The sequence below is a fragment of the Pomacea canaliculata genome, linkage group LG7 (genome assembly GCF_003073045.1).
Source record: "Pomacea canaliculata isolate SZHN2017 linkage group LG7, ASM307304v1, whole genome shotgun sequence".
Taxonomy (NCBI): domain Eukaryota; kingdom Metazoa; phylum Mollusca; class Gastropoda; order Architaenioglossa; family Ampullariidae; genus Pomacea; species Pomacea canaliculata.
In genome coordinates, this window is record NC_037596.1 from 30,635,709 (window position 1) to 30,650,832 (window position 15,124).

At 35.5% G+C, this 15,124-nt stretch overlaps 1 protein-coding gene and 1 long non-coding RNA gene across 2 annotated transcripts; both read left to right on the top strand.

Annotated features, from left to right (window-relative positions):
* The first annotated feature begins 890 nt into the window (after nt 1-890).
* Nucleotides 891-3,686, top strand: LOC112568960. The gene is made up of 3 exons (XR_003100261.1): nt 891-991; nt 2,600-2,698; nt 3,348-3,686. It is a non-coding gene; the product is annotated as an uncharacterized LOC112568960 (long non-coding RNA).
* Nucleotides 3,687-5,718: 2,032 nt separating this feature from the next.
* Nucleotides 5,719-10,550, top strand: LOC112569466. The gene is made up of 5 exons (XM_025247257.1): nt 5,719-5,766; nt 6,056-6,163; nt 9,625-9,752; nt 9,962-10,116; nt 10,358-10,550. The coding sequence occupies exons 2-5, from the start codon at nt 6,100-6,102 to the stop codon at nt 10,383-10,385; spliced, it is 375 nt and encodes a 124-aa protein (XP_025103042.1). The 5' UTR covers nt 5,719-5,766; nt 6,056-6,099; the 3' UTR covers nt 10,386-10,550.
* The last annotated feature ends 4,574 nt before the right edge of the window (nt 10,551-15,124 follow it).

Here is a 15,124-nt window from a genome sequence, read left to right on the forward strand (position 1 = left end):
TTAATTAATTGTCCGCTTCGATTCACACCTGCGATGAGCTAGCACTAACTGTGTACTACGTCACACTAGCGTCAGTTCACCTGTTACACGTTAGGCAGCAGTCAACACCACACGTGCACTGAGAGAGAGAAGGAGAGAATAAAAAATTGACTTCATCGACGGGGCACAGTAGTGCATGTTGCACGGACGTGAGTGCTCTAGTAGTTGTTAGATAGCTACTCTTCACTAATTTCTGATTTTTTTTCACTATTCTGATAAACTAAGTTAAGGACACACTGTGCATGCTTTGAAGAAAATTAAAGACTTTGTGTGTAGAATAAGACGAAAGGAAAAGTTTTTGAAAAAGTGATTTTAGAATAGAAATATGTTTCTTCTTTGATCTTTCAGCTGGTATAGCATATTATTGTCGCCGACATTAGAAGACGAAAAAATTTCACAGCATTTAACAAAACTTTCGTTGCTGTTGAAATAATTAAAGCTGTAAGCAAAATATTAATATAATGTTGTAAACGATGCTTATAAAGACTTCGGCCGCAACGACGACGACGACGACGCCGCCGCCGATGATGATGATGATGATGATGATGATGATGATGATGATGATGATGATGATGATGATGATCATGATGACGACGACGACGACGACGAAGACGAAGACAAAACGGTCGTTACTTTGAAGCAGATGATTCCGTGTTATTGATATAGCTCATTCTTGCCTTAAAATACCAGTACTGTCCCTTCAGATCATTTTCACACGGTTATCTCGTTTGCTCAATACGTTTCCTACAAACAAACATTTTGTCGTCTTCTACATTAAAAAAGACGCGACAGATACGTGTTGTGATTTCTGCCTGATAAACAAGACGGTTTTTTTTCAGTCGTTCACAAGACTCTTTACAGATTTATGCCATCACTTACTTCTGTGTACAGAAAGTTCATTTCCATCCGTTGACAAGCGCCTTTTACCTACAAGACAGCTTTAAACACACGGGTAAGATGAGAGGAGATTACATCAGTAAACCCTATTTGCTAAAAACAGGTTGTTTAAAAGTTCTCATGGTCTTATTGCCATTTCTCAAGATACAGTGGAACCTCGGTTAGCGAACGCCTCGGATAGCGAATATTTCGGTTAACGAACAAAAATTTCGTTAAAAGTTTGTCTCGGATAACGAACAAAATTTCGGATAACGAACAGCCACGTGAACCACACGTGACCGACCAGCATGTCATCATTCGCGCTCGAGACACAGTCACGATCAGTCGTTCCTTTTCTATGCGTATCCTTCTTATTTAGTGATTTTTGTGCTTTATTTTAATAAGATAATCCTCAATCATGGCTCCAAAGAAAAGTCTGTAGAAAGGTCTTTCCCTAACAGTGCGATAGGCAATAGGAGCCTAAACATGTTCAATGATAATGTGATGTAGTATTACCCAAGAGTGTTACAAAAAAGGCAGAAGGAACAGACACTGGACAAGTTTTTTCCTTCAACCTCAAAGCGACAGAAAAAGTCGCTTTGTTGCCTTCCAAGTGATGATAAGCATGGAGGGTTTCTTTGTGTGTGAGATAGCCGAGACCAGTAACATCTGTCGTTATGGAGCAGAATTTACGTTCTGTCAAATTCTACTTGAGGGATTTTATTTTTGTTTTAAAAGCTTTCTTGCTGCATAGAAAACTGTGTGGCATTTCATGATGTTGATATAGAGGAGTGTGTGGAATTTAATGATTTCAGTATGGTTGTTGGCATTGCAGGTTCAGTTTATGTCTCTTGCACGTTGAGAAATATTTCATAGCCGGAGCGCTGTTTAACGTTTGAATGACTGTAGGGGTCTTTCATACAGATTTCACATTAAAGTATATCATGGCGACGCAAATAACCTTAACAGTAAAAATATTCACAGACAGAAGAAAATAAACACAGAGGCTACCGGAGTCGGAAAGTCTTACCCGGTAAAAGACTTTATCTTTTAAGATTTAGAAAACATCCTTACGAAGATCTTCTGTAAATTCTTCAGTTATTTGTTTGTACGTTAACTTTGGAAAAATTTACATGCAAGTAAAAAACTAATGATGGAATAATGTCTAATGATAAGAGATAATGATACGTTCAAGATAAGACTTGCCGAATTCAAAGTAATCCACCCTTTCCATTCTCAAGATACACACCCACAAACATCAGCATGTACCGGTCAAGGCCACTCGCACAGACGTCAGAGTTGTACATAGCGAGTCATTAGGGGCTGGGAACCAATTAAATCTATTTCCTTTATTTCTTATGGGAAAAACTGTTTCGGATAACGAACATTTCGGATAACGAACAACTTTACAGAACGGATTATGTTCGTTAACCGAGGTTCCACCGTATTTGTAACTGAGTTAGATTTTCATGATTAATTAGGATGGAGTGTACTGTCAAGAAGGATTTGCTCGGTTAACTACATGGCGGCTTAATTTTTAAATTAATTTCTATGTTGTGATTTTTACAATCACTGGTTTGAAATCAACAATGATTATCTTCGCTTTTGTTAGTATAACTTTTGTTAAAGCTGTGTTTAAACATTGTGTACACGGCACATTGTTCTTTACAAGTAGTTTTTCCAGTTTTCATCGTATTGAGGACAATGTCTCCAAAAGTCAAAATCTACACCATGGGGTGTGTTATGTTTAGTATTCTGGCCATTGTACTGGAGCAAACATCAGGTATGCACCATTACAAAGTTTTTAGCTTTACACTAGTTAAGACTTATACTCAATATGTTACATTTACTTACTAAAGTGGTATATGGATGCATATGTAGCCACTTAGCAGCAGTGGAAAATGTATCAATATTTTAAAAAATTATATATTGGTGTCAATAAAAGTATTTCTCGTGTGATTGATTTACTTCTTTACATGCAAGAAGCCACCCCGCTTGAAGTCACTAAACTAGTCGATTAACCATCTAATGTAATACGTTATTAACTTACTTAAAAGTGCAAACTGCAGTAAAGAAAAATATAACACAAAATTTAAATAATTAAACAAGTTACAAAAATAGTTTAGCGACAACTTCAAACAAAACCAACTTACTTGAAAATCCACTAAGTTCATATTTTATTAATAGTGAATTTTAATTTAAAAACAGACATCACCTAAATGAGAATGATTTCTAAGTTTTCTTACTTTTATTTAAAGCTCTGAAGTAGTATTAAAAATACAGCACAAAAACAAATTTGCAAGGAATGTTTGATTTAGTTATTTATTACATGCTAAACTAAAAAGAATGATTTTTTAGAATAAAAAAGGTAAAACTGGCGACAATCATTCCTATGATTACAATAATAGTTGACTCTTATTTCGAGTTGACAGGAGTGGAGATCTTAAACTGCGGTCCTGATAAGCCCCTAGTAGTGGACGAAACCTCAACACATTTTGAGATAGAATGTGTGAACATCCATGACGGTTACGAGGTCATGTGGCACTTGAACTCTACGGACGAGGACGGTGCCAGGGACATTTTGGCAGCATTTTGCTTAAGGATAAACAAGTGCTCATTCCCTACCATCTTCCTCAGCGCTCATTCAAACGCAAATAAAATTGTGCTGAACGTTGCCAGCTTCCTAAGGTATTATAATCTCACTGGAATCACCTGCTCAGAACGCAACTGGTTTGACGTTGGGGAGAGTAGCTACACCTGTGGTGTACGCCTCCAGCGTAAGGTTTTCAAAGTTCTTGTTTTCATCTAAATTTAAATGTTTACTATTTACATTTTTTTCTTTTACAAAACAGTTGAAAAGATGTGTGTTACAAGTGTTTGTGCGGAATAAGAGATCAAATAGATATTTCGCAGTAATATGTTATGCAGGAGTATTGTAGGTTTATACTTTTCTTGAATATTGCAGCTCCAAAAATATGGCACAGACGTTACTAAGGGTGATGAACGATGGTTCCATGACTTCGCCGGTCACTAAGTCAGCAAAGAATAAAGGATTTAACAAGAACGATCAGTCATGTGATCTGGCTTTGACTTGCAGATGCTCTCTGCTTTTCTCTTTTTCGCGTAATGTTTATATATAATCACTTAATTAACTTTGATTTTACGACTAACATAAGCCTTACTGCCTATCAATATAAGTTAAGAGAAGTTTTTTCATCCAACAGTCTATTGATTTGTTGAAGAGTATTCACGTGGCTTCTTTGTTCTATCATGCTTTAATTAGATTAAAGTTTAATAAATTTACTTTGATAAAAGACTTCAAATTGTGTTCCTTCCATTTTGTAAAAAAAGGAAAATCAAAATGAAATTAAGACTGTAAACTAACCGTCAATGTTAAAGATACTAAAATCAATCTGATGCAATTAAAAAGTTGCTGCGTGTCATATCTTTTTGTAGCATTGGAAAAAAAAAATATTTGTTTCATGTAAAATTCAAATTTACAATACGTATGTATCTTATTTGCAAGTAATATGATAGTTTAATAAATAAAATGTAAATAATAATAAAATAAACGAAATTATATCGCACCCATTTCCTATTTAAATTGGTATTGTAGAGAATTAATATTTCAATAATAATTCCATCGAATAAGAAAAAGCGAACATGATTAAAGAATTGTCATAATATACGACATATTTTTAATGTTTGCAATGATTATCTTCAGTGTAAAAACTATTTAACAAGCTAGGTAAGGCGTAATCCATCTGATTTTATAGAGACAAAGGTAGATGCGAGTGTCTGCTTTTTTGTGTGATTGCGTGAGTGCGTGAACTCGTCTGTATTTGTGAGAGGACTGACTGACTGATTCACTTACTCACCTATCCATCCACAGCCCTTTCCTCTCCATTCAACAATCAAGCTTTTATTTACATATATTTTTAGTTATACTTATATTTCTTCAATACGTACCGCATGGTCGAAATAAACGTCCGAGCTGTATATCAACATTATTATTATTATATGCAAAGGGAAGCAATCTCACTCCACAGGATTCATGTCTGATTGCCGCCCTTACCATCCTCAAGTGTTTGGGGCTGTTTTTTCAAATATCGGTAGATATAGGCGACACAATAAATAAATATATAAAACAAATTTTTTTTAAAAGAACTAACCTGTAAATTTTAGCCTCGAAGCGCATCCATTAATTAATTGTCCGCTTCGATTCGCACCTGCGATGAGCTAGCGCTAACAGTGTACTACGTCACGTTAACGTCAGTTCACCTGTTACACGTTAGGCAGCAGGCAACACCACACGTTCACTGAGAGAGAGAAGGAGAGAAGTAAAAAAATGACTTTAATTCATCTACGGAGTATAGAAGTGCATGTTGCACGGACATGAGTGCTCTTGTAGTTGTTAGATAGCTACTCATCCCTAATTTCTGTTTTTCTTCACTATTCTAAAACACCAAGTTAAGGACACTCTGCTTGCTTTTAAGAAAGTTAAAGACTTTGTGTGTAGAATAATGATGATGATGATGATGATGATGATGAGGAGGAGGAGGAGGAGGAGGAGGAGGAGGAGAACAAGGAGGATGTGTTTTAATTATCTAAATTCGTTTGGAGTTTTCCCTGCAGTAACAGTACTTTTTTAAACAATGACAGGCATACACATGTTTAATCTGCTTCTTTAGTTCAACGAAATAATTTTTGTCGCTTTAGATAAAACATGAGATACAAGCATCACAGATAAATACTTTCATCATCTACTGTCTACGTCATATCAACGGGCTTTCTCGTGGTTTAGTTTTGCACAAGGTTCTATGAGCCATTAGACAGCAGCAATCACAAGAGGTAAGACGAGAGGACATTGCTTCACAGTAATTAATAAGCTTGCTGAAATAAGTTACCCGTTTCTCTGTCCTTCCTGCCTCACCTCTTCTCTCCTTCTGTCTTTCCGTAAGTATATACTCTTGTATGTGTGTACGATTAGCAACAGTTTATTATTGTAATACGATTAATTAAGCTGTATTTGCTTCAATCACTAAGTGTAGACATTTCAAAAGATTTATAATCACTGCACTTTTGTTTTAATTAACTTTGCAATTGCTGTCTAACGGTTTTTGTTCTTTCTTTCCAAAAGGCTTGATTATTCAAAGGACCTATCCAATTGTTCCTAAAAGCGAGATGTACTCTAAAATGTTTGTTATCTTCAGTATTATGGTACTTTTCTTACTGAAGCAGTCATCAGGTATGTATGGTCAAATGTGAGGATACTTTCATGAGCAAACATGCTGCAATAGAAAAACATCCAACTACTTAGCAAGCTTACAAACTATATTCAAACAATTGTATTTAACATTATTTTGAGTCTCAGTAAAAAAACTATAATCATTTCAACAATATATTTGCTAGGGTATTGGAAAATCCTCTAGTACTATTATAGGTAAAATGTTCTTTAACTAAAATAATATCAGGAAAGAGGTTTATTAATATGTAGGAATATATTTTCAAACCTTTTTATCGTACAAATTTTGTTCATACATATAAAATTTACAAAATAGTATGAATTGGGTAGTAGAAAAATTCTATAATTGTCATCTTTTTATAAATGTCTACAATATAAATTATTAGTATAATATTATAATAAAGCATTTGTGCATTTTGATTTTTAAACTTAATGACTTAAATCAAACTTCTTTAAGAATTATTCTTGTTTTATTTTTCTTAGGCACACCACACATGTCATGCAAAGTTACACTTGCACCGGAAACTGAAACAGGGTTAGGTGCATGTAATGTCACAGAAGTCCACTTTCATGGAGATCAGCACACATGCACGTGGTTTCAAACGGATGAGGTATTAGAGTTGTAATCCTTCTGTTAATTTTATCATCTCTTAACTAAAAAAATAATAATTATCGTAACGAGGAATAATTACCTGCACATTAATTTCTCTTATTTTCTGTGATTATTTAAATGTAAACACGTGTAATATGAAAGAGAAATGTATTAGAAAATGTCTTTTTCAAACACTTTTAATTATTTAATTTACTCTTGGTGCCTCAGATCAGTAAACGGACGACAGAAATTGCTCGAAAAGTGTAATTAATTTGAAAGATCACGGCACCCACTTTAGTGGAACCTGCGCAGTAATATTCCGCATCACCGACGATGTGTCGTTGAAATATGAGATACTTCTTCTGCCAGAGGGTCTTCGTGTGTAAGTAATATTGCTTTACTATGAAAACATCATCGTCACCATCATCGTCGTCGTCGTCGTCGTCGTCGTCGTCGTCGTCATCGTCATCGTCATCATCGTCGTCGTCGTCCTTTTTTCTTAGCTTTTGTGACATTTCTTTAAGCAAACAAAAATTTGCAAAGAAATCTTAAACCCAACTGTAAACATCTGTTTTAATTTTTCTTAAGTACTGCACGGAAGGGAGTGTATCGAAGACAGGGTCACATGTCTGGAAGCTGGGACTGACACTCGTACCTCGACTGGCGAAGAATGAATATTTTCATGTGATGCATCAGTCACGTGCTTTGCCTTGCAAACAGTTCTCAACTTTGCAATCTACATTAATTTATCATTTTATACAATTCATTTTGATTATGACTAGCATGAATATTATTAATAATTAATTGTCTTTTATGAATATTCTTTGACATATTGTTATGGGTGATGTAAAAGACATAGTATTTGTATTAAAAATGTGTTAATAAAATGACATATTGATTACTGATTAAATTTTCTTATATTCGATTTTATTATGCAATAATTTGATGCAATATTTATAAATCAATTTTGCGAATGTATTTCTGATGTTGATTTTCAAATCTTAATTAAAATCTTAAACCAATTGAGTATGCTGTGTTTCTTAAGATAATGTTTTATTACTGAAATGAAAGATTTTTTAGACTAATGTCTCCATTTTTACGGTAAACATACAGTTTACTAATGTTTATTTACCAGCATACTGACACTCCGCCCTACTGCAGTGGCGTGGTTGACAGGTGACTAACCCCTACTCCCTATCAACCTGGTGGACAGGTGTGTGAGCCACTGTTCGTGTAGCTGTCTTTGTTGACTTTATTGACACCTCTGTCGGCCGGCTGGTCGCGCTTGACTGACTGTAACCACTCAGGGCTGCCTCCCAGTTACAACACCTGTGCGCTCCTACCTCCTACAACACCTGTACACTGGCACGTGCACCCCTCTCTCCTGGCCTAAGGGCCGTGAACCTTGTAAACAAGTCACCCTAGAGGGCTAGACCTTACTAGGGGCGATTGGTACTACATGTACCCCATTTAGGTTACCACATGACACGTCGTCACAGATACATTAGCCGCAGCATCAACCGCCTTGATGATGATGATGATGATGATTATGATGATGACAACGACGACGACGACAACGACGACGATGATGATGTGTTTAATTCTTTCAATTCGTTTGGAGTTTTCCCTGCAGTAACAGTGCTTTTTTTAAACAGTTACCAACATACACATGTTTAATCTGCTTTCATAATTCAGCGAAAAAATGTTTGTCGCTTTAGATAAAACATGAGTTAAAAGCATCACAGATAAACACTTTCATCATCTACGTCATATCAACGGGCTTTCTCGTGGTTTAGTTTTGCACAGTGTTCTATGAGCCATTAGACAGCAGCAATCACAAGAGGTAAGACGAGAGGGCATTACTTCACAGTAATTAATAAGCTTGCTGAAATAAGTCACCCTTTTCTCTGTCCTTCCTGCCTCAGCTTCTCTCTCCTTCTGTCTTTCCGTAAGTATATACTCTTGTAGGTGTGTACGATTAGCAACAGTTTATTCTAGTAATACGATTAATTAAGCTGTATTTGTTTCAATCACTAAGTGCAGAAATTTCACAAGATTTATAATTACTGCACTTTTGTTTTAATTAACGCCGCATGGGCTGTCACTCGTTTTGATTTTTTTTGTTTTTTTCTTTCCAAAAGGCTTGATTATTCCAAGGACCTATCCAATTGTTCCAAAAAGAGAGATGTACTCTAAAATGTTTGTTATCTTCAGTATTATGGTACTTTTATTACTGAAGCAGTCATCAGGTAAGTATGGTCAAACAGTAATTAAGTAAAATTTACACTCTATACGAATTATTGCTGTAATTACACATTTAACAAATTATCCCTTTAAAACTATATCTCTATCCACCTTTATATAATTAACCAGAAATGTTAGGACACCTTCATGAGCAAACATGTTGCAATAGAAAATCATCCAAATACTTAGCAAGCTTACAAACTATATTCAAACAAAAGTATTTTACATTATTTTGAGTCTCAGTAAAAATAATTTCAACAATATGTTTCCTAGGGTGTTGGAAAATCCTCTAGTAGGTAAAATGTTCTTTAACTAAAATAATATCAGGAAAGAGGTTTATTAATATGTAGGAATATATTTTCAAACCTTTTTATCCTACAAATTTTGTTTGTACATAAAAAAATTTGACAAAATAGTATGAATTTGGTGGTAGAAAAATTCCATAATTGTCATCTTTTTATAAATGTCTACAATATAAATTATTAGTATATAGTTATAATAAAGCATTTGTGCATTTTGATTTTTAAACTTAATGATTTAAAGCAAACTTATTTAAGAATTAAGATTTTTAAACTTAAGGATTTAAAACAAACTTCTTTAAGAATTATTCTTGTTTTATTTTTCTTAGGGACACCACACATGTCATGCAAAGTTACACTTGCACCGACAATGAATACAGGGATAGGACAGTGTGATGTCACAAAACTCCATCGTCAAGGAAATCCGTACACATGCACGTGGTTTCAAACTAATGAGGTATTAGAGTTGTAATCCTTCTGTTCATTTAACATCATCTTTTAACTTAAAAAATAATAATTTTCGTAAAGAGAAATAATTACCTGAACAGTAATTTTTCTTATTTTCTGTGATTATTTAAAGGTACACACGTGTAATATGAAAGAGAAATGTATTAGATAATATCTTTTCCAAACACTTTTAATTCTTGTTTACTCTTGGTGCCTCAGATCAGTAAACAGACGAAAGAAATTGCTCGAAAAAGATTATATAATTTGAAAGATCACGGCACCCACTTTAGTGGTAAATGCGGCGCCTTATTCAGTATCACCAAAGATGTATCGTTGAAATATGAGATACTTCTTCTGCCAGATGGTCTTCGTGTGTAAGTACTATTGCTTTACTATGAAAACATCATCGTCATCATCGTCATCACCATCGTCGTCGTCGTCATCATCATCATCATCATCATCATCATCATCATCATCATCATCATCATCATCATCATCATCACCATCGTCGTCGTCGTCCTTTTTTATTAGCTTTTGTGACATTTCTTTAAACAAACAAAAAATTCCAAGAAATCTTTAACCTAACTGTAAACATCTGTTTTAATTTTTCTTAAGTACTGCACAGAAAGAAGTGTATGGATGAGAGGGTCACCGGTCTGGACGCTAAGACTGTCACTCGTACCTCGACTGGCGAAGAATGAATATTTTCATGTGATGCATCAGTCACGTGCTTTGGCTTGCAAACAGTTTCTCTACTTTGCATTTTTCATTTGATACAAATCATTTTGATTATGACTAGCATACATTTTAGTAGTAATTAACTGTGTTTTATGTATATTCTTTGACATATTGTAATTTGGTGATGTAAAAGACAAAGAATGACCTATTGATTAGTGATAAAATTTCATTATTTTCACTTTTATTATACAATAATTTGATGCAAAATTTATAAATCAAATTTGTGAAAGTATTTCTGATGTTGTTTTTCAAATCTTAATTAAAATCTTAAACCAATTGAGCAGACTTTATTTTTTAAGATAATGTTTTATTACTGAAATGCAAGATTATTTAGACTAATGTCTCGATTTCTACGGTAAACATACAGTTTACTAATGTTTATTTACTTCGGTTACTTCAGTTTCACTGACAGAAATGAATCATGCTTACAATGGGAAACTTTATTTATATTAACATAATCGTTTAAACATCGTTTAATATAAATAAATTTTCTCAAAAACAAGTGAAGTCGGAGTTAGAGATGGTGAAGTGGCTCAGCTGCTGACCAGTTGCTCTTTCCACCCTGACTTTGTGCCGAGAAGGGTCCTGTCAGTCCTCAGTTCCCTGTTTTACTTTACTCATTGGCATGACACACACACACACCGCCATTGGTCACTCACCAGCCAATCAAAGAGCCAACATCGACAAGAGACCGACCAGCCTACTGACGCTCCGCCCCTACTGAAGTGACGTTGCGGACAGGTGACTAACCCCTACTCCCTGTCAAACTGGCGGACAGGTGTGTGAGCCCCTGTGTGTGTAGCTGTCTTTGTTGACTTTATTGACACCTGTCGGCGGGTGGTCGCGCTTGTCTGACTGTAACCACTTAGGGCTGTCTCCCAGTTACAACACCTGTGCGCACCTACCTCCTACAACACCTGGACCCGGTTGCATTGCTCGGGCGTAGCTAGTCCCCTGCTAGTCCCGACTAAACCCCCTTATACCCGACTAGCTAGTCTCCTCACTTACGCCGGTTGCACTGCTCTGGATTAGGCTCGCGACTAGCCACGTCCGAACTAGTAGCTACGGACTAAGGGTTTTACAAAAACCTTCACGGGCTTCCACCGCGAAACGAAATTTTCACGCGGGAGATCACTCTAATCTCGAAAATGTCAGATGCTAAAGTGAAAGACAAATTGAAAAATAAAACTTATGTGGATTAATAGTGACAGTCGCTGCAAATCAGACGTTGCTCTTGTCAAAATTTCGAACAACGGACTGCAACTAAAGAAGCAGCGGAAAGATGTGGTGAGGACGGTGTGTGCCCAGTCGTCGGCAGAACGATCAATGCATGAGGTAAATAAACTGTTTTAAGTTTTTTGCATGTAAACAACCACAAACGTAATGCATAAAAATAGTCTTTTGGATAGGTGGAATCAATTTGGAAAATAAAGTATCGCTCTGGCTGACACAGGTTGCAATTTGTTATTTTCAGGCAATGAAGAAATGGAAGGACTGCTTCGCGAGTGATAAACAATGTCCACAATGTAAAGCGTCCCTGTACAAACCACAGATTGCAGAGTGGATTGATGCAATCCTAAATTATGTTTGGGTTGCATAATCATGATATTTTGCAATAAAATGTTACTCTCAGCTCTTGTTATTTGGTTCCTCTTTGTTTTCTGTATTTGAATTTATATCTTCGTTAGTACTGTTGTGTATTCTTTTATATGTTATTCGTTATGTTGTTATTTGTTTTCCTGTTCCTCGCATGTTGTCCATGTTTTGTTCTTAAGCGCTAAGAGCAAGCTCCTTAGGAGGGTATGTGCTTTACAAATTGTGCATTTATCATTATTAATCCAAGTTTCAATGGCGTTGAACACATCAGTTACTAAAAAATATTTAAACGCTCTGTTAATTGATCATTCTTGTCTATTTATAGCCAGTATCATGAATCATGGCAGTTTTTTAAACAACATCAATAGTTCTTAAATATTAATGTAATTTTTATTTTACTTTATATATTATTGTAATTAGTTGGAACTTACTAGTAGTTCTTTTTTGTGTTGATTCATTAGACTTTTCAGTCTTAAGTCCTCATAGCTGAATGTGTGTTAGATCATGTCACTATTAGTCAGCATTCATGTATTGATTGAGGAATTGAGTGCAACATGTATGTCTGTTATGCTGCATGGTACCAATATTCTAACATGTTAAAATGCACATATTTTTTGAGGAAAAAAAAAGAAAGTGCAAGAATCCTAAATCCTTGTCTTGAGGGGGGGGGAATTTGTGTTTTACGCCGTGTCAGCAACTAAGGCTATATTACGGCAAGCAGCCAGCCCTGTAAACAGATGCCACGTGCAGAGAAAGATCAGCGTGCCCGAGAGGAGAAATGAACTCAGGGCAGCCAACCTTCACTGTATTGGTGACAGGCGCTAACAGCGCTAACCGTTGCGCCACCGGACCGCTCCTTGTCTTGAAAAAGGAGTTGACAGACGTGATATATATATAAAAACTTTATTTTTTTTTGCAGTCATTAAAAGTAAATTCTGCCGTACACTATGTATTGGTTTTCATTCTGGTCAGCAGCAAGCGAGGAATGTAATGTTACTGCTCTCTCCCCCTATTGAAATGAGCTCGGGACTATTCAATAACAGTTCAAGTGCTCCCTCTCTACTTTATTCAGGTGATAATGAAAATTGTTCAGTTGAAAAAGTGAATCAAGGTACAAACATAATTGTAATTCATGTACATCTGTTTTTTGCATATCATGTATTATAAATGAAATATTTTTCAGTACGCAATCTTGTAATTGCCATCTCAGACATGTCCAACAGTTTGTTCGGATGTCGCCAGTTTCAGTAACCATATGCTTTTATATGAATCAATTGTTAGTCCATTGCCCAACCCCTTTAACCTAGAGGACCAGTGAACCACTTTTGATCTCTCCAACATGGGTGACCATGCCAGGAGCTAGTGTTCCCGTCGGCATAGTTCTAGGGGTCATCGAGACAAGCATGCCACTTGACCATGGCAAAGTGGTGGTCCAACAGAGGGGAAAAAACATGTGCACACCAAAATCTACAGTATACACCTGTAAATGATAAGAACTACAGTATATACATGTAGTCTCCAAAACCTACAATGTGTGCTTACTGAGCCACACAGATATTTAAGACTAAGACTAAACTATTTTCATTTAAAAAAGCTCTTTTACTGTAAAAAAATATTATACAAACAGAAAATTCCTAGAATTATCTGGTTTCATACAAATTTAAATCACTTTCTAGAAGCACATCTATTTCCCAGTTGGTACCCTCTTCATCGTAAGCCCTGATAGGGAGAGTGTCCGCTTTCAAAAAGAATCATATGACTTCCATCATCTGGTCCCTGCTGCAACACTTGTGGAAATGAGAATCCCTCTGTGCTGCAACATTCCAGAATCAGGGTCAGCATACACTGTATTAGTAATAATGAGTGAGTGTGGTAACCATACAAGAAAATCACAAGTTCCAGTAAGGAACATTTGAAGCTGTACCTGGGTAAAATAACTAGGTGTTGTGCTTAGTTTAAAGCTTAGTTTGGGGATGTTCACCATCCAAAATCATCAGCACTTTTGTTTCTACCTTTCATGGTGATGGGACATTTGACCTCCACACATCCCTCCCCACAGTAATCACACCTTCCTATACCATTAACCAAATACAGGGTAATCATTATTTAAAACTAGTCCTGTGTCACATATTTGAAACTCTATGAACTTTTACCAGGACATCTTTATACAAAAGCTTTTAAAATTACTGATAAGGCTGGCTGGTCTACATAGATGACAAACACTGTGCATGTTTGATGCTGTTATTCATCCAGCCTTCATCTTAAACCTCTAGGAGGACTTATGCTGATCACAAGTTTTGCTTAATCTGATGAAAAAGACATGTCTTAATTTTAACTTTGAAATTCTGCATACAAATAAATTGTACTTCACCATCAAATATTAAAGCTCTAGGAGAAGGATCTGTGAATAAAGGATTCTTGCTTTGTTCTTGCACTTAAGGCTTGTTGACCTCCATACAGTTCAACATCATGATTATCATCATGCTCATCATACAGAATGCATACTATACTTGTGCAATACTATGCATGCCATGATGATAACTATAGCTCTCTTTGAACTGTACCTGCAAATAGGCAAAAAGGAATCATATATTCTGCATCTTTACACAAATGACATGGGCACACAACAATTGCTTAACCTAGAAAATGATAGTAACCAAATTAATAACAAAACTGAACAGTATACATGAGAAAAAGCTTAGATGTAAGTGCATAAATATATGTTAATTTATTTCTTTAGGGGAAACATGGCTTGAAAGGTGTGCATGTGTTATACATGCAAAAGTTTTACTGAAGAGACACAAGTGAACACATTCAAACATGCCCATTACTTTCTGCTCTTTGTTATTTGTGCAAAATATAATATATTAATTTATTAACGTATAAGACACTAACTTGAAAAAGAAAACCATAAAGCAATTATGATAATTTTCTCTTCCTTCATGTGTACATAATACTCAAATATAATGTAAAAATATTGTTTCCAAACCTTATGACTCCAATATAATTTAGTATGACATACCTTGATGTTTCTTTGAAAGGCGTCTT